The sequence below is a fragment of the Fusarium flagelliforme genome (genome assembly GCF_020744385.1).
Source record: "Fusarium flagelliforme strain FIESC 12 MPI-CAGE-AA-0113 chromosome Unknown B0J16scaffold_8, whole genome shotgun sequence".
In the NCBI taxonomy this organism is placed as follows: Eukaryota; Fungi; Ascomycota; class Sordariomycetes; order Hypocreales; family Nectriaceae; genus Fusarium; species Fusarium flagelliforme.
Window position 1 is genome coordinate 161229 of NW_025763510.1, and position 21427 is coordinate 182655.

The window sequence follows — 21427 nt, forward strand, 5'->3', positions numbered from 1 at the left end:
AGTATTTGTCCCACAGTAGAGCTACTGGGATTCATAGCAGGCATTCAACCGAATATACGAGAATTCGAAGACAGAGAAATTCGGTGAGCAGATGCTTAATAAAGATTTACGTGTAGCTTGATGAGAAGGTTCAACTAAGAATGGACATCTATGTGGATAGAGAGTAGATCAGATCGTCAACCGCTTTGATCTCATGTACTCGTAGTCGCTCATCGCCGCGCGGACATGGGTTTCCAGCCTGTCGCCAGCTGCCTCTCCAAACTCTTCCCGCCACTTCGCCGCCTCAAGGTCAATATCAACATCACCAGCAACTTTCCCCAGATCGACCTTGTCGCTAGAGTTCAGTGAGCCTAACATGTATTGTACGATGGGAGGATGACTATCGGTGACTTCTTTGGGAGCTTTCTCCCATGAAAATTGCAGTTTGTCGGGGTTAAGTCCAGCAAGCCTAGCGTACTTCAACATCAAGCCCGGAGAGGTCATCATGTCGTCGGCATCTATAACAAGCGGTTCTTCGCCTCCGTTGTTTTTCTGAGCCTCGTAGAATTCTAGAAGCTTCCTAGGCCAGAAGAAGGACGTCTCGATGTGATTAAGTTCTTTGATCTCTCGCTTGAAACCTTCATGCCTCACCGCACGGAACAGCGAAGGAATCGACAGAGCCGGGTGTCTGATGAGAAATGTCGGTCTGAAGGTCTTCAAGAAGTCATCAGAAAGTATGGTCTTATTCAACGACGATCGTGCTGTTGATACACCATCCGGGTAACCCTCCAAGACCTGTGGCTCCCCGACTGTAGCCCATTCTCCATGAATGCGCTGGGACTCAAAGAATGGATGATTAAGCAACAAAGCATGCTCTTTGAACATGACTTTGTTTCCCTCGGCTTCTGCATTCTTGATGTACTCTAGAAGATTATTGAAGCACTTTTGCTCCATGTCCTCGATGCTTTTCTTCTCCTCGGCTGACCATTCCTTCATAGGCTTCTTGTGCGCGTCGGTGCGCAGGTTCATCGCCTGTAGCCAGAAGTATCCATGATTCCACGACGGATGAGCACCCTGCCCCTCGATATTGAGGATGCGCATGAAAAGATGAGAAGCTGTTCGTGGGCCAGTCACAAACATATAACGTGTATCCGGCCTGAGAGACGAGGGTTGTTCTGCAGTCTGCGACATTGAAGGTCAGTCTTTGTTCAAGTTTAATTTGAAAGAGTAGAAGAATGGCTTACTGTACAACATCTGATTACTGATTCTTGTAATCCTCTTTATCCGGAACGCTCGGAGACTTTAGGCTGCAAGTGCTGACCTCTCGTTATGACGATCCTCTAACTGCCAAGCAACAGTGTCAGGTGGGTGTCAGAGAATTATCCTCTAAGTCTTAGGGCGCCAAGGCAAAGTATCCTAGGGGCTATTCTAAGATTGCATTAGATAACCAAGTTATTCCATCCCTTATACTCTTAAAGGCCAATTCTTCTGACGCCTTGACGAGTGTTAGGTGCTTATGCAATATTTACTTATGCAATATTTACTTATGCAAATCTCAACTGTCCCAAAATACCCCGCAGCTACTGTGGAGCGTCTTTCTTCCTTTGCGCTATTCTTGTCTCATCCTAGTGACCGTATCTTATTTTCCGACGGAGTATTGCTGAAGTCAATATACTGCAGCCCACTATGCTGTGTGACTTCTCCACCCAAATACCTTTGAGCCCTGATGCCCTTAACGAGCGCTATGATGATCCTGGTTTGAGCGGTTCAAGGTACCCTCTTGGTTCAATTGCTCGAGTCATGGACAGCTCATGTCCTTTCTGTCGCATCATTAGTAAAACACTCTCTGAGGGTAGCTTGGTGAAAGATGTCAGAGCCGAAACTGAGTTGTTCTGGACGACGGGACTCTTTGGCCGTCGCAGCTTTTCGCCGCGACATGCCGCTATTGATACCTGGATTTGCTTCAGATCCCGCGTAGAGCCATCGGCTGACCAGGATACAATGTTCGTTGAGCCGGAGACAGCCCCGACAGTGGAAACGTCTCGAATTCTCAACTGGGTCTCTTCGTGTGAACTTTTACATGGCTCGACGTGCACCTTGACGACGGATGTAGCCTTCGACAAGGCTTTCCGTACCCTTAAGGTCCTTCGGTTACTCGATGTTCAGACTAACTGCCTTGTTGAGACTACCAGTCTGGAAAGATATGTTGCCTTGAGCTATGTCTGGGGATCAGTCTCAAGCTTCCGCCTTACTACGATGAACCGACCAGCACTTCTCATTCAAGGCTCCTTGGAAAAGGTCGCCATTTCGCTTCCAAATACAATAAATGACGCCATTGTATTGACCAGACATCTTGGTTGTCGATATCTTTGGGTAGATGCTCTATGCTTGTTACAAAATGATGCTGAAGATTTGGAGCTGGGCGTGAACTCTATGGATCTTATATACGAGAGGGCGTGGTTGACAGTCATTGCGGCCTGTGGCCATGACGCCAATGCGCGTTTGCCCGGGGTCCGGGAAAGTACACGAAACGCTCATCAGAATACGGACGAGATATGCCCTGGTGTCGAGGTGGGAATTGTAAAAGGATTAGATACTTTGCTTCGGAAGTCGGTCTACAACACAAGAGCATGGACGTATGGTTTGCATCGTACTCGAGCAAAATGCGACAACTAAGCTAACAGGTTTCAGATTTCAAGAGCAAGTACTATCAAGGCGAGTACTTTACTTTGTTGACAACAAAGTATTCTACCGTTGCCGTGCAGCGGAACATGCCGAGCATTTTTCAGACGACATATCAAAGAATCGTCTGTCACCTGTATCATATGGATCTCTCCTTCCAGACGCCCTGGAGATGTCAGAACCTATATTTGACCTTGCCATCATGCTCTTCTATTACACACAGAGACGTATTACCAACCAGAATGATGTATCAAGGGCTATGGCAGGCATCACAAAGCGTTTCGAAGATGCAACAAAATGCAAATTCTTCCAGGACCTTCCCACCGCCATGTTCGATCGCTTCATCATATTCCAGTCAAAATATGGCCTCCTGCATCGCTGTCCTTCCTTTCCAAGCTATTCGTGGACGGGATGGACAGGGCAGATGGGATTGAAAGGTTGTGTTGATATAAATAGCCCATTCCACATCCGCGACGACACGAACTACTGGCTGGAGAAGAAAACTTGGATCATCTGGTACAATAGAAGCCCATCTGGCATAACGAGTCTTGTTTGGGACCCAGCTGCCAACCCCTCATTTCCTATCGAAGACATGGAATATAATGGATATCGGACCAGAAGTACCTTTGCAGATGGCAGACATATTCCCTTACGGGTTGACACAAGCCGGACTCTACCAACTGTGGAAATTTCCTTTTCTCGAGAGGTGCCACCTTACCCTCTATTGCAATTCTGGACGCTCTCCTTGGTTTACAGGACGTCTGGTATCAATAGTTCCACAGGCCACGGTTACCTTGCAGATTTGAACCAGAAGAAATGTGGGTTTATATTTCTGGATGTGTATGAAGGAAGGCTCTATCCAGAATTTCAGGAAATTGAGGTGGTCCTCCTGTCTGAAGCATATTCGCATGCGATCTTGGATAAAGAACGAGATCTTCGCGAACCGTATTCTTTTGAGCATGCAAGGTACAATCCCAGGCGGGCTCAACACCCTCCCAAATGGACATTTTATTATGTTATGCTTCTTGAATGGCACGAGGGGATTGCTGAACGGCGTGGTCTAGGTCTACTCCATCAAAATGCTGTTGACTTTAGTTTAGCTCCTGGTCCGAATTGGAAGGAGATTTTTCTAGCGTAGGGATACAGCTACACTTGAACAGAACTATGAGATCGAATTTTAATTGCTACACTAAGTGGTTTACTGCATCACCGTTGCATTGGTACTTTCTCTCGTGTAATGTTGTGTGAAATCGTACTCGATACTTGAAACTTTCTAGATAAATGTCAGCAACTGAAGTGACTTATAGTGTTAATAAGTGACTGGATAATTTCACTTACCAAGAGGAATTCCCTCATGTCATTCTCATTCTTTTGCAAGTCTTTTAGAATATTAAAGAACTTATCCGTCTCCAAGACTGTAAGAGGATCTGAGGTCGCCACACGATTCAGGTTCTTCATTGACCTTGGATCAACGTATTTCAGAAAGATATCACGTCTGACCTGAGCATACTTATCCAGGATATCCTCTCCGGCCAAGCCCTTGGCATATCCAATAAAGCAGTCAGCCAGTCCTCCGACGTCAAGCACAGCCGTCATACAACCGTAGCCGCCCATGGGGTTGTTGATGTGGGCAGCATCGCCTGCGAGTATGATTCGGCCGACTTTAAACTGATCTGCGCAGCGATTGTGGATGTTGTATAGGTTTGTCTGTTCGATTCGATATTGGTCAGGTTCGGGATGACCTGGAAGCATTGCTTTGAAGTGTGCAGGTCGACGGTCCAAGTATTCTTCATCGGTCAAGCCTGTGACTGGATCTCCGTAAGTGACACGCCATAATCCTCCTTTGCCTCTGCGGGCGATAAGACCCCAGTGTTCTGGGTCGATCATGTAGTTGCCTCCATCCCAGTTATGCTTCTCAAATCCATCGTAATAGACCTGCACTCAGTCAATCTCGGGATTATTTGCAACGCACGGTAGGTAAACTTACGTTTTGGACAACGAATCGATATGGCAAGGTTTCTCCTGGCCAATTTCTCCCGAACAATGATCGTCTTACAATGCTTGATGCGCCATCACAGCCGACAATGTAATCAGCCTCCAACCTCGTTTTCTTTGTAGCTTCTCCGTCTTTTATATCAATGTCAACCCAAGCGCTCTTCTCATCCTGGTCAACATTCGTCACTGCATGATCGAATTTGACCTCAATCAATCCACTGTATTTTTCAACACAGTGTTGATACAGAATCTGTATGATTTGGCCCAGTGGCAAAATAGTCATGCGATCTGGATGATCTTCGACGAGTGATAGGTCCAGACTTATAAGCTTTTCGCTGTCTGAGACACGTCTCCAGCAAATGCTTGGGAATTTTGCAATGCTGGCTTTTCGAATATCCTCGAGAACACCTGCGCGTCGGAACACACGCGTAGCTGGGACACCATACTGGGTTGCCCGCAGTCGTGTGTCAAGATGTGGCCAGGATTCAAGCACAACGGTGGGAATATTTTGCTGTGCAAGGAGGATCGCTAAAAGTAACCCTGACGGGCCAGCGCCCACAATGATTATCTATCACGATGTCAGTTATCTATTTAGCTGATACATGAGCGGTCACCTACTTTCTCAAACGGCAGCTTAGATGAACTTTGAGCCATGGTATAGAACTCTGGATAAATATTTCGATCTTACGAAGTCTGCCTTGCTCGACGAAGTACTCCAAGCTATTATAGGAATTTAGCAGACCCATTGACCTCAAGCCCCCGAATCTTCCGACCCCAGTTGCCGATCTCCGAATGGTCTAGACGCGGGGTTCGAAAGTGGAAAGTGTGGCACACGGAACCCACTTTGCTGTCGGCTGTGAGAAGCGGCAACAGAACGGGAATACAGCCGACTGATAATGTCAAGGAGTCGGGTAGATAGATATTCCGAGCCCAGTCAATGACCTCGGGTAGACTCACGGTCCGACACCTTACATAGGTACGTACCTGGACAGAAATAGAACTACCACCCCCGCTTTCGCTTACCACTCCGCAAATGGCTTAGATCTCATCCGGAAACCAATGCCCCGTCCATAATTGCGTGAGCAAAGATGCGCTTCAAATGAGATTCAATTCATGTTCGGATTGTTACCATCCGCACTCAAGTCCATCAACAACCAAGTCATTCGGTACAATCGGACCCATTACATCAAATCCCGACATTTATGCAAGTGATATTCTAATTTTACCTCACTCAAGAGGCAATCGCCGATTCTCATGACGTCAATACCAAGTTACACAAAACTACCCTACAATGACTTCGAGAAACAGCCATGATCCAACGAGTGGACGACAGCCAAAGTCATTAGCGAAGGCATGCATATCATGTCGGACAAAGAAGGTCCGCTGCGATGCGGCACGACCACGATGTAGCAATTGTCAAACCCAAAGTCGCGAATGTGTTTATCACATTGAAACACCTCGAAAACGGTACGTAATTAATTGTCCGTTTCCCTGAATCACTAGTCGCGCTGAACATGACATCTGTAGACCCACATTTTCCCAGATCACCAGATTGCAACGCGACGCGTCTGCTCTGAAGGCGTTCATCGTGACTCTCAAACGTAGTGACCCGCAAGAACGTGAACAATTACTTTCGTCTGCTGTTGACGATGATGGAAATGTCAAGTTGCCAGCATTGGCAGACGAAAGCCCATCCAAGCAAACTCAACATTCCTCAATAGACATTCCGTCGCGACGCGTTGAAGACCCCGCGATCGTATCTGATGATGAGTTGGACATTGCGAATTTCGTATCTATTGACGATGCTGGCGAGACCAACAGCTTTGGTCCTTCATCTGCGTTGCATAACCCAGCTGGAAATAGTCCAAACAAGACTACACACAGTCGCGCGACACCGATTGAGAATGTTAAGAACAGCTTAATAGCAAACGCAGCTTTGCAGAGACACCTGGAGTATGGACTACTCAAGCATTCCTCCATCGCTGAAGTGCCGACCGAATTGGCAATGCACCTACTCAACCTCCACTGGGATCGTCAACATCACACATTTCTTCTCACCTACAGACCTGCTGTCATGCGCGATCTTCAGTGTTCAGGTCAACACTGTTCTACCTTTATGCTCAATGCCATATTCGCCTGCTGCAGCAAGTTCTCACCTCGACCCGAGGTAAGAGAAGATCTCAACGATCCTTCGAGTGCAGGTCTTCGCTTCTTCACCCGGTGCGATGAGCTTCTTGCCAAGGATTCTCTTCTGATGCGACCGCATATCACGACCATCATAGGACTTCTCCTACTGGGCTCAACGTACAATGCCCGCGGAGAGACGTCGAAAGGATGGCTGTATACTGGATATGCCTTGCGAATGGTATACGACCTGGGTCTTCATCTGGATCCCAAACAGATAACCGATGATCCTGAAGAAATTGAGATCAAGCGACGCGTGTTTTGGGGCGCGTTCGTCTGCGATAAGTTGCAGAGTCTCTACATGGGTCGGCCTGTGGCCATAAATCTCTGCGACTCACGCGTATCTCGAGAGTTCCTTGATCTGTACGAAGAGACAGAACCGTACCATCTTCCTGCAGTGGCGGCAGAAGCCACCCCCGATGTACCTAAGGGCTTAGGCACGGCGATCCCCAGGTATTCTGTGTCGACTTTCCAACAATTATGTCTGTTGTCTAAGATAATGACTACCATCACTAACCGATTCTATGTTGTTGGGGCTACCTTCTCCAACGCCCAAAACAGTCTTCTGAAGATTGAGCAAGCGTTGCAGAAGTGGCGGGAGGACCTGGCTCCTGAGCTTGACTTCCAGCCCTGGCTACCAGAGGGTACACAATCCCAGACTCCAAACATCATGGTCCTGCACAATGTGTACTATTCTCTTATAATCCTTGTTCACCGACCATTTATTTCGGATGGGCATCTCCGCTCAACTGGTACACCCGCACGGCCGTGGGAACAATGCACCAACGCAGCAAGATGTATCACCAGTATCGCTTCAGTCTACAAGGTGACATACGGTTTGACTGGTGCGCCTTATGTTCTGGCATACACGGTTTATGTAGCTTGTACTATCCACGTACGCAATGCAGCTTCTCAAAACCACAAGGAGGAGCACCTGGATTTACTAAAGAAGAGTCTAGAGTGCCTAGACCAGCTCTGCACTGCGAACCCCGGTGTTGCAAAACCGGCCAACAGTATCAGACGGTTGATTGAAGCCAATCGCTTGAGCCTGACCTCAGGTGAGTTGAGACATGCTTATTGGACTACACGCGTAAGCTCTGACAGACATCCAGAAGAGAATAATTCGGTGGTGGATGCGAATATTTCGTTTGACTTAGACGCAATTCACAGCACGTTTAATCTCACAGACTGGCCTTATCCAAACTTGGAGATGACTGCCGGCGATGCAGATTACGGGTTGCCGCTGGATCCGTTGTTTGGTTGGATCAATGTGCCGACCCCGTCGATGGATCAAGACACAACCCTGCCATTTCTGTAGTGAATGAAACATAAGAAAATTGACGAGATGAGTTACACATTGTATTGCTTGTACTTACTTGTCCGTTGATGCATGGCGCCCGCCTGAGCCATAGATTGTTGTCCCCGAGAAATGTCGTGTACAACTTAGCGCGACGCGTTATGGGGGACTCATCAGGGTGTCAGAAGAACGGGTCGCTGGGAGCATAAGAGACGAAATAATATAGTCAGCTTATGGCAGGTTTAGCGCTTCGTTTGGACCAGTTTATTTTAGTGGTCTAAGCCTGAAAGAACGATTCTTCTGTCACCCCTGGGACTCCACCCGGAGACTCACTGTCCGAAGATATGTGGGCCTCGGAGCATGAAACTCCATGCGCTGATATCACCGCTCAGCGAGGAACAGTATCATGGATTCATAGGTATATCAATAGCCATCACTCCATGATCCTCGAGCTTTCAATTACCTCCCAGCAACGGCATCAAGTCAACATCATCGCCAGACTCTTGTCATTAACCTATCAATCCTTACCCCACCTTTTTGCATCATGGCTCTTCTTCCCCAGAAAGTCGGCGTCTTGGTTGTCGGTAGTGGCAACGCTGGTTTCGCAGCAGCTCTATCCGCCGCCGAGAATGGCGCAAAGGACATCCTCATCATTGACAAGTGCCCCGAAGAATGGGTAGGCGGTAACTCCTACTTTACCGCTGGCGCCTACCGAATCGCACATAATGGTCTCGAAGATTTATTGCCAATCGTCAATAATGTCTCTCCCGAGCAAGCCGACAAGATTGACCTGACACCATACACTTCCAAGGACTTTCAAGATGACATGGATAGAGTCTGCATGGGACGTTCAGACCCAGTGCTTGCAAAGGCACTGATCGAAAATTCCAATGAAGCCATCAAATGGCTCGCTTCCAAAGGCATTCGCTTTCAACTGTCATTCAACAGACAGGCGTACGAAGTAGATGGAAGGATCAAGTTCTGGGGTGGTCTTCATATCAAGACGCAAGATGGAGGCAAAGGTCTCATTGAAGACTACCTGGCCGCGATCAAGAGACGAAACATCCAGGTTTCATGGTCAACAGCGCTCACAGGACTGCAAAAGCGCTCCAAGGGTGACAGCTACGATGTTGAAGTCTCAATCAATGGCCAACAGCGATTAATCACTGCTGACGCTGTCATCCTGGCCGCAGGAGGATTCGAGTCAAATCCACAAATGCGAAGCCAATTTATTGGACCTGGTTGGGATATGGCCATGGTTCGGGGAACACCTTATAACACTGGAGAAGTCTTGAATCTGGCGATCCAAAAGTTGGGCGCAAAAGCCGTCGGAAACTGGTCTGGGTGCCATTCCGTTGCTTGGGACGCCAACGCTGACCCAAACACTGGTGACCGAGAAGCTTCCAACGAGTACACCAAATCAGGTTATCCCTTGGGCCTCATGTTGAACGTGGATGGCCAAAGATTTGTGGATGAGGGAGTGGACTTGAGGAACTACACTTACGCCAAATTTGGTCGAGCTATTCTGCAACAGCCTGAGCAATTGGCGTTCCAAGTTTGGGATTCCCGCACCATCGATTGGCTCCGAATGGAGGAATATCGCGAAGAACGTGTTGAACGCATATTCGCCAACACTATGGAAGAGCTTGCTGAGAAGTGTGCCGAGCGCGGCCTTCGAAACAAGGGTGCTTTCGTTGAAACAATTCGAGAGTACAACGAAGCTGTATACGCGCACCGTCAAGAAAACCCCAACGTGAAATGGGACCCTGCCATTCGAGATGGTGTCTCAACCCAGTCCTCCAAAAAGAAGCTAGCTTTGGCAAAGTCGAACTGGGCTTTGCCTTTGGATAAGGGTCCTTACATGGCTGTCAAGGTGACCTGTGGTATCACCTTCACCTTTGGTGGTGTCAAGGTTGATCCCGAATCTGCGCAGCTGATTCATGGCTTGAGTGGCGCTCCAGTACCGAATGTATTTGTCGCAGGTGAAATGGTTGGGGGTTTGTTTTATTCCAATTATCCAGGTGGAAGCGGATTGACGTCTGGTGCAGTCTTTGGACGGAAAGCTGGTAAGGCTGCTGCAGAGGCTATCTCAAAGACAGATCAAGCATTCTCAAGCCGTTTGTAAGCACATTTCTAGCTTCGTTATACCTTGCCGCCGGGTTGTCAGAAGAATTCTAAAAGCGTAAGCTTCTGTCTGTAAGTTTACAACAAAGGTTGATCTGTCTGCGCAGATCAAATTTTCAACATAATTCTAAAACCATAAATCACGAATACAGAGAGTTTTGGAAGTCAACAGAGCGAATTAGTCGTTTAAATTATAAGGGAAAATTGCTTAGCAACATTTACCTTATAAAATCAATCAGCTATCAGAATGGCTATCTATCTCCTCTGATAACATCGCACGTGATTGGTGATGGCGACATGCATGTCATACATGACGAATAAGTATGGTTAATAATCCAAAGTTATGGCGTGATAATGTGAGGCATTTGTATTTGTGGTTTTCAATGTCAACTTGGTATCATATACACCATCTTAAATCAGACTTATTGGAAAACAAAAAAACACTTCCACGACATCCAATCACGATGAGGAAGTTCGAGATCAAATCCGTCGCTATCGTTGGGGCTGGAGCTGCTGGTAAGTTAATTCTCTGCACCGGACCCAATAAGATACAGATATTTACAAAGTGATAGGTGCTATTACAGCAGCTGCTCTCAAAGCCGAAAACTATTTTGAGAGGATTCGCGTCTTTGAGCGAAGGGAAACTCCCGGTGGCACTTGGTTAGTACGTGACCTTCAATGCTCGATACAACACTAATATGTTTAAGGATTTATGATCCGGATCCAAAAGTCGCAACCACCCAGCCTGGAGCTTTACCGACAGAAATCGATAAACCACTCATAATTCCAGAAGGCTTACCTACTACAGCGGCCCCAAATCAGCAGGAGAGATATGAACATACACCAATCTATCAAAATCTCACGTAAGACATCACTATAGACCATGACGGCTCAGGTAACTTACTCAGAATAGTACAAATGTTCCTCAAATCGCCATGTCGTTCTCTGATTTGCCCTTCTCTTATGGGCCATTCGTCCCACATTACGTACCTCGTCAGTACATAGAGTCCTACTTCTCAGTCCATAAGACCGATGGATATCTGTCACTCAACACCACAGTGGAAGATATCTCGCAACTGCCCTCAACCTCCAGGAATGGTTTGCACTCATGGAGACTGACGTTGCGCAAGTACGATCCATTGCGACAGATTGATATATGGTGGCAGGAGGACTTTGACGCTGTTGTTCTTGCAAACGGACATTATGCCGTCCCCTGGGTAAGTGCCTATTATTGAAATTGCAATTATGGTCAAAAGACTGACTACCTAAGGTTCCTCAAGTTCAAGGTTTAGAAGCATATGTGGAAAAATTTCCAGGTAGAGTGATACACTCCAAGTTTTATCGCTCTCCTTGGCTATACACCAACAAAAAGGTGCTTGTCATTGGAAACTCAGCTTCGGGTCACGATATCGCTGTCGATCTACTACAAGCCGTTCAGCTTCCACTTTACCAATCACGAAGATCACGCGGAAGACTGGATGGTGATGAACCACCGGCAGGGGTGGAATGGAAGAAGGTCATCAAGGAGTACCGCCTGGATGGAACAATCGTCTTCGAAGATGACAGCGAGCTCACTGACGTTGACCATGTTCTTTACTGTACCGGCTATCTTCCTTCCTATCCTTTTTGGAATTCTGACGCAAACGGACGCCCACTATACGACTACAAGAAGAAGAAACTTGTCAAGACTTACTGGCATACCTTCTTTCAAGATATACCAAATTTGGCAGTTGTCGGTATGCCACGAGTCCTTACCTTCAGGAGCTTCGAATACCAAGCCATAGCGATTGCACGGCTCTTCTCAGGGAGGAATGCGATACCTCTACCGTCTAGAGAGGAACAGGAGAAGTGGGAACGTAATAGAGAGAGTCGTTGTAGACAAGAAGGACGCAAATTCCACGAGATCGAATGAGAGAACGGCGAGACGTTTAGATGGTTAGATGGGTTCTTCCGGATTGCAGGGTTGGGGACATTGCACGGTGATGGTAGGGTACCGCCAGTCCTGGGAAAAGATCTCATTTGGGCGATAGAGCATGTAAGGAAGTATCCAATACCAGGTAAAGACAAAAGTCATGAGAAAGGAGGGAGATTGGAGTATCAAGAATCCGAGTGGACTTTAGTTCACAGGCCCAAGACGGACCCCTTGTTCTTCATCTAAGTAGAGCGGTCAATTTAGATCTCAAACAAAGTTACAGGAATGGGTTAAGTTCCTTCAATTCAATTCGGAGTTCCCTGATTCTAGTCTTAGTTGCTAAAGGCAGCAGACCACGTGCTTTTGACCCTGATATAAGAGTTTATAGTTCAGATGTTTATCTAAGTGATACTATTTGCCAAGTAAAACCATCTTTGCTCAGCATCTCTCCGTTCATAATTCCATATACATAACCACCCCCAACGAACTCAAACGATTTAGGATGTAACAAACTTGGCCGCAAGACAACAGGTAACCCGCATCCTTTAAGCACCCAGACCGAATCGCCAATTTCTACTTCTGGGCGCAACATTGCAAATAACCCCTTTCCAGTTTTATAAAGTCTCATTCCTCTTTTCTCAGAAATACGACGGTAAAGTTGTCGTAAAGTGTATAATTCCTTTCCAAATGCAGATAAGAGTTTCTTTTCAGGGTCTTCGCCCTTGGCTTTCTCGTAAAATGCTACTGACGGCACAGAAAGTCCTATTCGGAGCATGGCTCTGAACACATCATCATCAGGAGACATGGTGTCTGCTTGATTGTAGTCCATCACTACTTTGAGAGCAGCTTCATGAAAAGGCTCGCCTGTCAGGGGATACAGTCTATCCAGATCACCATTTGCCGGATCCGGCCCAGCTTGAAAGAAGCTAAAGACCTCGTCTAACCACTCAGCCATCCAAGTGAACCCGAATGAATTGGAAACGCTTGGATTTGACTTTTCTGTGACATCGTCGATATGCCACCCTTGAACAAAAAGTAAGTCTGGATCATTGCTGTTAAAAGCAGCAGACCACGTGCTTGTTGGCCCTCCTGCTGCATGCCATGCTGTAGTCAGAGAATTTCCTATATGGATCTGACTTAAAGGCTTAGGCACTGAGAAATCTCGTATCCAGGAAGGATATCCTTCAGTCCGACCTGGCAGTCCGGCGCAGAGTATAAGTTCTCCCCCAAACTTGGTCTGCAGTGCATATTTCCAGTACCTCATTGTTATATCCCTCAAAGGTGACGTATAGTCAGGCCGTAGGCTTCGTGACTTTTCCTTATCCTCATCATCGATCAATCCAAGAATGCCAAAGTAACGATCTCTCGGTTGAGTACATCCATGTGTACAGAATAAGAGCATGCAAATCGGCAAATCAGCCTGATTCATATCAACTCCACACAGGAGGATGTTGATTATTTTGTAGAACTCAAGACCGTGCACAGTATTGAGATCGATGCGACGAGCAGAACGAACCAGGCACATGAGGTTATATGACATCAGGATATTGGTGAGATCATCTTGGGTAAGTTCGTGGGTCATCCAGGGAATTTGAACTCCTTTATATCCCACAAAACCTGCCCAGATCTCTCCCCATGGTATGAATTGACGACCAACGACCATGAGTACGTTTTGTCCAAGGACAAACTCTTGAACGATCCAAAGACGGTGAAACCATGGCGCGGAGAAGAATTTAAAAAGCCTTTTAGGCCATTCGTCTCCCTTGACGTCCTCAATTGCGTCTGCTTCCTCATCTGTTGGATACGGGATGTCCATAATCTTAGCGGTGGAGGGGCCTGACAGAACTAGGGAGCTGCCTTGGCCTACCGAAAAGCCATGACGAATGTTTCGCTTCCAGTAACGCTGCATGGCATCCAACAAAAGTGTAGTCTCCTCTGTTCCTTCGCCAATATCGCAAAAGACCTTTTTGGCGGAACTGTAGATGAAGCCCATGAGAGCAACTTGGACCTCCTTTTCGGCCAGATCTGACTGGTTGATGCAAAGGCCATCAGCCCAGTATAGTTGTTGTTCTTTTTGCTTATCACGAAGTCGTCGTAAAATAGAAGCAAGTGAGGCCGTTATTGGGATAGATCCTTGAGGAGTGACGAAAGTATCTGTAAAGGTTACTTGGCCCCAGACATAGGATATTGCGTCGAAGCAGACATATCTCTCTGGGCTTAGAGACTTTGGTTCTGCTGCACTTGCATTGCCTGGCCTATGTAGAGGGGCAAACTCTTCTAAGCCTTTGATAACAAGTTCGCCGTTGAGTTCGTTGCTCTCTTGGTCCGCTGGATTCAGCCGAATTAGCCTTATCTGTCTATCACTGAGTGGTATATATTCATAAATCTTTGCACTGGTATGTTGACGAGCCAAGGTTGTTTTGTCCATCGCGATGGAGGTAAGTCTGGAATTATTTATTTCTGTACTTCTGTTGTATTGACTTGATATATTTCGTCAAGATATTGTGATTACGACAGCGTTACTTAGCCTTGAAAGCTGAGGCTGATGCTGATGTTGATGCTGACTTGACTCTGAAAATCCCGCAACTGAGGCGAAGTATTCTCCACGTGACAGACATGGCAGGTGGTTGATATATGCCAGAACAGGAAACATATGATGTCACATAACAAGTTGAATCTGAGTTTCAAGTAATCTGGTATGGGTAATGGTATGAACGAGCAGAGTTCAGATAGCTAGACGTTTTTTTTTTAGCTACGTGGAGATCATCTTTATATCTGATGCTGCCTCTGAGCCCCTAAACTGGGGCTCTCCGTCGTACCCGCATACAGTTCTTCTTCTGTACACATATCACTCAAGTGCACACGTTTGTACATCAGGTTATCGGAGCTAAGACGGATATAAAAGTCGATGAGATTGGCGAGAGGTTGGTCAATGATGTCGTGATGGTAATAGAGCACGAATATGAGCCATTCTTCTATGGTAATAGTCTGAGGACACAAAGGCCTAGACCGCTGTTAACCCACATCCCGAATGTCCCCAATCATAAACTAACGCCTAGAATAAGAAGGTTATCGTATCCTAGCCCCTGACCCTCAGCTGCTCCTGTATGATCCACTTAGTACGAAGAGGGATTTTATCAATCTGATAAAATATCGAAAACCATCTGATAATTCACAACCGATTCAAAGTCCCACGCTTTTCATTCGCGGAGTTTCGCTATGACCCATCGAACCCACATTAGGGACAATTTCCGACCGTCTTAGTGGAACTCTAGACTGCTGTCAAAACGGCCTCATAATCCATTTTAGGTCCTTGGGCCGGCTTTGATTCCCAGATTGGGAAAAAGTCCGGTGAAAAGAACACGGGAATCTCCATCCGGAATCTTCCGTTTCCTTAATTAATTAGGATAAAAATAAACACTATCAACAGATACTCTACTTCGCCCATTGACGAGTTGTGTTGTAAGTTCCGATAGTCCACCGTGACCTTTCCTTACAATTTTTGTCTGTCTCGAGTGTCTTTGAAGATGAAGATTTCGACTTTGTTCAGCGTCTGTCTCGGTTTCATAGCATTCGCTGATGGTCGTCAATACATCTGGCCATCAGAGTATGACGAGATTGAAGACATCTTTTCCTTGCAGAGCGGATACCTCGGTCGAAACTTTTCCAGTGGTAAGCATCTCTCTCAAGAGATAGAAAGATGGAACAAATAGTTAACGTTCTTCGACTCAGGTGTCACTCCTTGCTCCCAGGGTGGTAACGTCAAAGGACGACAGAATGCGGCAGAATGGATCCGTACAGCCTTCCACGATGTGATCACTCACGAAGCCAAGGGCAAAACTGGGGGCCTGGACGCCTCCATCTTCTTTGAGACAACTCGCCCCGAGAACAATGCGCGAGCTTTCAACAATACCTTCAACTTCTTCAACTATCTCACCTCCACCAAAACCTCTGCTGCAGACCTGTTAGCCATGAGTGTCGTTGTCTCGCATAGCGCTTGCGGTGGGCAAACCAAGATTCCTTTCCGTTATGGTCGTCTTGATGCCGGTGAAGCCGGTCCCTTTGGTGTTCCCGAGGCCCATACCTCTCTCGGTACTACGCTGAGCCGCTTCAAAGCTGCTGGATTTAACAAAGAGGAGATGATTACCCTTGTTGCCTGCGGCCATACGCTTGGAGGCGTCCACAGCAATGATTTTCCCCAGATTGTGCCTGGGTCACAGAACATGTATAACGACACTGTTGCACCATTTGACAGTAGTCCGCATATATTTGACAACAAAATTGCCACGGATTATGTCCAAGGCAGCACCAGGAATCCTCTTGTGATTAGCACTAACAGCACACTCAACTCAGATAAGCGTATTTTTAGCTCTGATCGCAACAAGACTACTCAGGGTTTTGCCAGAAAAGCATCTTTGTTTGAGTCTCGATGCGCCAAGTTGTTTGAGCAGATGATTGATACGGTTCCGAGAGAGTCGCGGCTGTCGAGTCCCCTTGAGAGTGTCGATATCAAGCCATATATTGTGGAGTTATCACTCAATAAGGACTTCGATATCACTTTTGCGGGGCGCGTCCGTGTGCGAACAACAGAAGGTGCTCGTGCGGGCCGCGGTCCTACCGATCTCGCTGTTCATCTTACTTACTCCGACCGACGCGGAAAGGGAAACAAGCAGGTTGAGACGACCTATGCTGGCGCCTCTGCTGGGCTTTACGGCGAGACCTTTGCATGGTACGAGTTCGCCACCACAGTCGACCAAACTAAGGGCATCAGCAAGTTCAAGATCCACCTTGCTGTTCCTTCTAAAGGAAAAAAGACCAGCTTCAATAACCAAGGGAAAGACTATCCTGTTGACGATGCACTTCTGTATCAATCGACAGAGTCGTGTGTTGCTAGGACCAGCGTTGGAGGTTACAGAGCTATGACAGCGACCGTCGCGGTGATCAAAGAAAAGTCGACTCTGCCTCTCACCATGGAGCTTGCACGTATCGAGAAGAGATCTGGAACTCTGATGCAAACCAGGACCATCGAGAGTATGGGCTTCGAGGCTACTGAAGAGGAGAGGGGTGGGTACATCATGTTCAAAGCACCTGTTCAACTTACGACTATCGGATGGAATACCAACTTCGATATTAAGCAAAGTGGGAAGAAGGCTTCAAGCATCAAATTTCTTAAGACACAGGTGTGTAGTAGGACATAGTGTCTGATAGCCTAGACTTCTGAGTCAAAAGCGTGATTTTCGTCGTTCACTCGGAAAGCCAGTAAATTAGGTGTCCATAACAGTCAACCAACCGCCAAGACACGGCTGGGATTCAGGGGTAGACCGCCTTTCGTAATACGTGCATGCTCGACATCAGATGTTTTGAATGCCAAGCGCCACCAACTGGTATTAGGTTCATAGCCGTGCTATCATTCGTTGTGTTGATTTAACCTGTACGCGTTGAGAGCCGTGACTTTCAAAAAACTTGGCAAGCGCCACCAACACCACTCGTGACCACTCATGACCACCGTGGCTTTCCTGCAGTCAAATGGCACGGCCCCTGGTGCCTGTTCATGTCTCCGAGGCCTGTAATCTGTTGGTTGCACAGATACACAATGTTGAAAGCCTACTCACATGATTAGTTGAATCTGAGTTTCAAGTAGCTTGGTCTGCACAACGGTATGAAGTAGTAGAGTTCAGTTAGCTAGACTTTGTTTAACTGCGTGGAATCTTTATACGGCTTGGCGATGTATATCTACGTCTCGACTCGGCATTGCAAGTGCCGCAATCACTCGCGTTTAGAGATCCCAAGAAGCTTATCCTGGCTATATCATTCTGCCCAAGCTCGGTGTCCTGTATAAAGAGGAACATATTGACATCAGTGTCCCGAATTCCGAAGCATAACGGAACGAGTTTCTCCCGGATGTAGATCTCTCGTCGCAACTGATGCCGCCTCTAAGTCCCTAAACTGGGGCTCCCCGTCGTACCCGCATACAGGTTATCTTCTGTACGTACATCACTCGAGTACACACGCTTGTGCATCAGGCCATTGGAGCCAAGTCGATATAAAAGGCGATGAGATTAGCGAGAGGTTGGTTAATAATGTCGTGATGGAGATACAGCACGAGTTACGTAATGCATGTCCTTACTTCGGAGGCAACGAAAAGGTTGCCTCGGCTAGATGGTGTGCTGTAGAGTAGGTTTCCCTTCGATACCTGTGTTTATTTTTAGTGTCATAATCTAGAATAAAGTGTTTAGGACTGTCGTTTTCGGCCGTCCAGGAGAGGCAAGCAACGTCGTCGAGCGTCTGGCCAAGCAGGGTGCGATGCTGTGAGTGATGCAGCTAATCCAGGTGGTGAGTTATGATAGATAGACTTCTAGTTATAGGGTAATTAGCTGAGTTTATGCAGAAGACATTAATAGGATCGGAGGTAAAGTAGGCCGCGGAATAGTATATATTCCTTTAATAACAATCTATAAGCTGTTTCTAATAGATACCAACGAATCCAAATATACAATATATAGTCTAATGTTTTCACCCACTCTTCTTTCGACGAACTCGGAAGCGAGGCTTCAGCCCAGCAACCTGGGAAGCTACTCGCCATAGGTTTTGTGGCGGTGGGGCCAACGGCAGAATATCATAGTTAAAGACCAAGTACGCTAGTAAAATCTTAAGCTCTGTTGAAGCAAAGAAACGGCCCGGACACGCATATCGACCGTGGCCAAATGGCGTATACTCGGGGCTGGTTGTAACCCAACTATGCCTGGTTCTTCTTCCTGAAGACTTCTCCGACTGGCCATCACCTATCTCGCTGAATCGAAATGGATTATAGTCGTTCGGATTGGGGTAGATGTCCTCGTCGTGATGCATACCGTAACCAGGAACGCCCAGAATAGTGCCATAAGGGAGATGCAACCCAGTGGGAGTGGTGATACCATCTGGTTGGACCACTTTGCGGACGACTGTAATGAAGTTGCCGTTGTTCAACCGTTGAGACTCGCGCATAGCGGAATCCAATTTCGTCATATCGGCAACGGCACCCTTACTCCAACACCCGCCGTGGTGGGCGAGGACCTCGATGATCTCACGCACAAGCTCGTCAATGTGCTCTGGGTTCTTGGTGATATCATTAAGAGCATTCATAATAACGAGGGAACTAGTGTGGATGCTGGAGAAATTGACTATCATCAGACGACGAGCAAGTGCGTAAGGTTGGGAATGTTGCGGATCATCTAGCATCTTGGCTTGTTGAATGGACCACTGAAGAAAATCGTTGGGCTCTTCAATATTTGTTTCGTGGCCCTTTAGGCGTAAGTCGTAAAGAGACAGCCGGCGTGCCAGCTCTGTCTTCAGGATCCCATAGAACCGTGCCAGGTGTATCCTATTGGGGATCGTCAGGATTGGGGCCAAGATTGGTCGTAGTGGCCTCCATGTCAGCCGGAGGAACATGGCAGACAGCGGGACATCCTGAGTGAACGCAAGGCTTGAATCTTGCAGTCTTTTGTTTCGGCACAATGGAGCTCCGAAAAATACGCGGCCAACAACCTGGGCAATCATGTGCTGCACCGTCGGCATCGCGTCGATCTCCTTCCATTTGTCAGTGTCTACTCCCCACAGCTCGTCAACGCTGCAACGAGTTTCATCGTACATGGTTGGGATCAGATTCCCCGTTTCCCGCGTCAGTTTTGTCGAAATCAGATGCACATGTAGGCTGTCATGTGCAAGCTTAGATCCGGGAATAGTGTGGTCTGTCTCTAAAAAGTCTGCGAAAAGTTCGTGGGCATTGACGGCCGAATTGGGCTGGTCGGCGAGCCATTGTGCTTCTTGAATAGGTAGAAAAACAAGATCACCCAGTCCAAGTACGGGTAGGATCGTGGAGGTATGCTTCTGGGACTTGTACATGGATGCCAGGGTGGCCTTCAGCCCCAGAGTATTGCGCCAGCGGGCGCGCGCCTTGGGGAAAAACCATTGGTCTGGTTCAACTCCAAAGACCGGGATACTCTTGGGGAGCTGTGAGGACGATGGCAACAAAGCTGCTTGGACTGCGCCTGAGAAGACAAGAATAACAATACAAGCAATAATAATCCAGACTATATGCCGAGTCTCAGTAAGACTATCTGACAAATGGGGGGCAAACATGTCTGAAAGTCTGACTGAAGGGAGTGTTAATTCAAGATGACGAAGCAAGATAAATTGTCACTTATCAGCGTTGATATAGAGTTCCGTTCCATCTCACAAGTAACTTATTCCGGTGAAGACTTGGGGCTACGAGTTGACAGAGATAGCCGTTCATAAGCATCCGCCCGCCGTTCAACAGCCTCAGACGACAATCATAAGTTTGTGGTTCTTTCCCCTATTTGGCAAGGTCCCGAGCTACATTGGCTGTTCTTGTCATCTCTTACCTTGCAGAACCCTTTCAATTCTGCCTTCCGCTGCTTTCGCAAATCTGTCGTTATCACTGGACACCACGACTGAAGGTCAGGTGCTTAGAAATTATTGTGTCGGTGTTAGTCGGTGTAATGGTCCGATTGGTTCCCAGCTAAGGTAAGCGAAGTACCGGTGTATCGCAGCCAAGGCTATTTACCGTTCGCGAAGTAGATACCGAACAGTTCATGCCTTCTTTTAAGATGCTAGAATATAATACAAGGACGTCGCTTGTATACCAGACAACGTTCTCAGGTGTGGGGAGACTCCTTTCCCTACTTCCGAATTTTTAATAGAAATCGTCCCCCACGACACCACCATGACGCAAATTCAAGAGGTCCGTAATAAGCTTATTGGTTCATGGTCTCTTATTTCCAGCCGAACAGAGCTTTACGACAGCCCGGATGCTATACCAAGTGTTCTGTACACCATCGGGAAGGACGCGCACGGAATCATCATGTTCTCTCCTGATGGATACGTCTCCACGCAACTCATGAGACCTGGAGCCATCAAGTGGGAAAGCGAAAATTTACTGGACGGCACTGCCGAGGAGCTGGCGGATGCAACTCGGCACTTCTTGGCTTACGCTGGCACGTTTGATGTTGAAGCCAGAGGAGACGAAACATTGATATATATCAACGTGGACCTTTGTTCTTTCCCAAACTGGCTAGGCGATAGACAAGAAAGAGTCGTGAGACTAGAGGATGAGGTCTTGAAACTGACACCCCCATCATTTATTATGCAAGTAGGTTCTCAGTTCGAAAGGCAACAACCTTGGAGAGCATCAAGATGATTAATCCGTTTGTATTCTTTAGGGAAAGATAGCTCAGCCAATCTTTGAATGGAAGAAG

General features: G+C 47.2%; 10 protein-coding genes across 10 annotated transcripts; 6 read left to right on the forward strand and 4 right to left on the reverse strand.

The window, feature by feature from the left end:
- Positions 1-93: 93 nt before the first annotated feature.
- Positions 94-1207, reverse strand: B0J16DRAFT_349729 (uncharacterized protein). Its single transcript, XM_046128946.1, has one exon. The coding sequence runs from the start codon at positions 1168-1170 to the stop codon at positions 169-171; it is 1002 nt and encodes a 333-aa protein (XP_045977512.1). The 5' UTR covers positions 1171-1207; the 3' UTR covers positions 94-168.
- A 446-nt stretch (positions 1208-1653) lies between these two features.
- On the forward strand, positions 1654-3824 carry B0J16DRAFT_293200 (heterokaryon incompatibility protein-domain-containing protein). The gene is made up of 2 exons (XM_046124359.1): positions 1654-2615; positions 2671-3824. Exons 1-2 carry the CDS (start codon positions 1666-1668, stop codon positions 3797-3799), a joined length of 2079 nt encoding a protein of 692 aa, XP_045977513.1. The 5' UTR covers positions 1654-1665; the 3' UTR covers positions 3800-3824.
- Position 3825: 1 nt separating this feature from the next.
- On the reverse strand, positions 3826-5426 carry B0J16DRAFT_293203 (uncharacterized protein). Its single transcript, XM_046124360.1, has 4 exons — positions 5275-5426; positions 4649-5224; positions 4000-4596; positions 3826-3934 (listed from the first exon to the last, which is right to left on the reverse strand). Exons 1-4 carry the CDS (start codon positions 5308-5310, stop codon positions 3860-3862), a joined length of 1284 nt encoding a protein of 427 aa, XP_045977514.1. The 5' UTR covers positions 5311-5426; the 3' UTR covers positions 3826-3859.
- A 375-nt stretch (positions 5427-5801) lies between these two features.
- B0J16DRAFT_349736 (fungal-specific transcription factor domain-containing protein) lies at positions 5802-8229 on the forward strand. Its single transcript, XM_046128947.1, has 3 exons — positions 5802-6123; positions 6184-7898; positions 7953-8229. The coding sequence occupies exons 1-3, from the start codon at positions 5948-5950 to the stop codon at positions 8156-8158; spliced, it is 2097 nt and encodes a 698-aa protein (XP_045977515.1). The 5' UTR covers positions 5802-5947; the 3' UTR covers positions 8159-8229.
- A 309-nt stretch (positions 8230-8538) lies between these two features.
- Positions 8539-10513, forward strand: B0J16DRAFT_349737 (uncharacterized protein). Its single transcript, XM_046128948.1, has one exon. It carries the CDS (start codon positions 8682-8684, stop codon positions 10260-10262), a length of 1581 nt encoding a protein of 526 aa, XP_045977516.1. The 5' UTR covers positions 8539-8681; the 3' UTR covers positions 10263-10513.
- Positions 10514-10725: 212 nt separating this feature from the next.
- Positions 10726-12419, forward strand: B0J16DRAFT_365052 (uncharacterized protein; the record flags this gene model as incomplete). Its single annotated transcript, XM_046129983.1, has 6 exons — positions 10726-10777; positions 10834-10921; positions 10969-11124; positions 11175-11478; positions 11532-12135; positions 12202-12419. 6 exons carry the CDS (start codon positions 10726-10728, stop codon positions 12417-12419), a joined length of 1422 nt encoding a protein of 473 aa, XP_045977517.1.
- Positions 12420-12471: 52 nt separating this feature from the next.
- Positions 12472-14862, reverse strand: B0J16DRAFT_188097 (heterokaryon incompatibility protein-domain-containing protein). Its single transcript, XM_046122740.1, has one exon. The coding sequence runs from the start codon at positions 14599-14601 to the stop codon at positions 12571-12573; it is 2031 nt and encodes a 676-aa protein (XP_045977518.1). The 5' UTR covers positions 14602-14862; the 3' UTR covers positions 12472-12570.
- A 712-nt stretch (positions 14863-15574) lies between these two features.
- B0J16DRAFT_375880 (heme peroxidase) lies at positions 15575-17489 on the forward strand. Its single transcript, XM_046130736.1, has 2 exons — positions 15575-15845; positions 15906-17489. The coding sequence occupies exons 1-2, from the start codon at positions 15701-15703 to the stop codon at positions 17369-17371; spliced, it is 1611 nt and encodes a 536-aa protein (XP_045977519.1). The 5' UTR covers positions 15575-15700; the 3' UTR covers positions 17372-17489.
- Positions 17490-18686: 1197 nt separating this feature from the next.
- Positions 18687-20291, reverse strand: B0J16DRAFT_324681 (putative cytochrome P450; the record flags this gene model as incomplete). The annotated part of the gene is made up of 1 exon (XM_046125843.1): positions 18687-20291. One exon carries the CDS (start codon positions 20289-20291, stop codon positions 18687-18689), a length of 1605 nt encoding a protein of 534 aa, XP_045977520.1.
- A 604-nt stretch (positions 20292-20895) lies between these two features.
- Positions 20896-21369, forward strand: B0J16DRAFT_389070 (Lipocalin-like domain-containing protein; the record flags this gene model as incomplete). The annotated part of the gene is made up of 1 exon (XM_046131789.1): positions 20896-21369. One exon carries the CDS (start codon positions 20896-20898, stop codon positions 21367-21369), a length of 474 nt encoding a protein of 157 aa, XP_045977521.1.
- Positions 21370-21427: the final 58 nt, after the last annotated feature.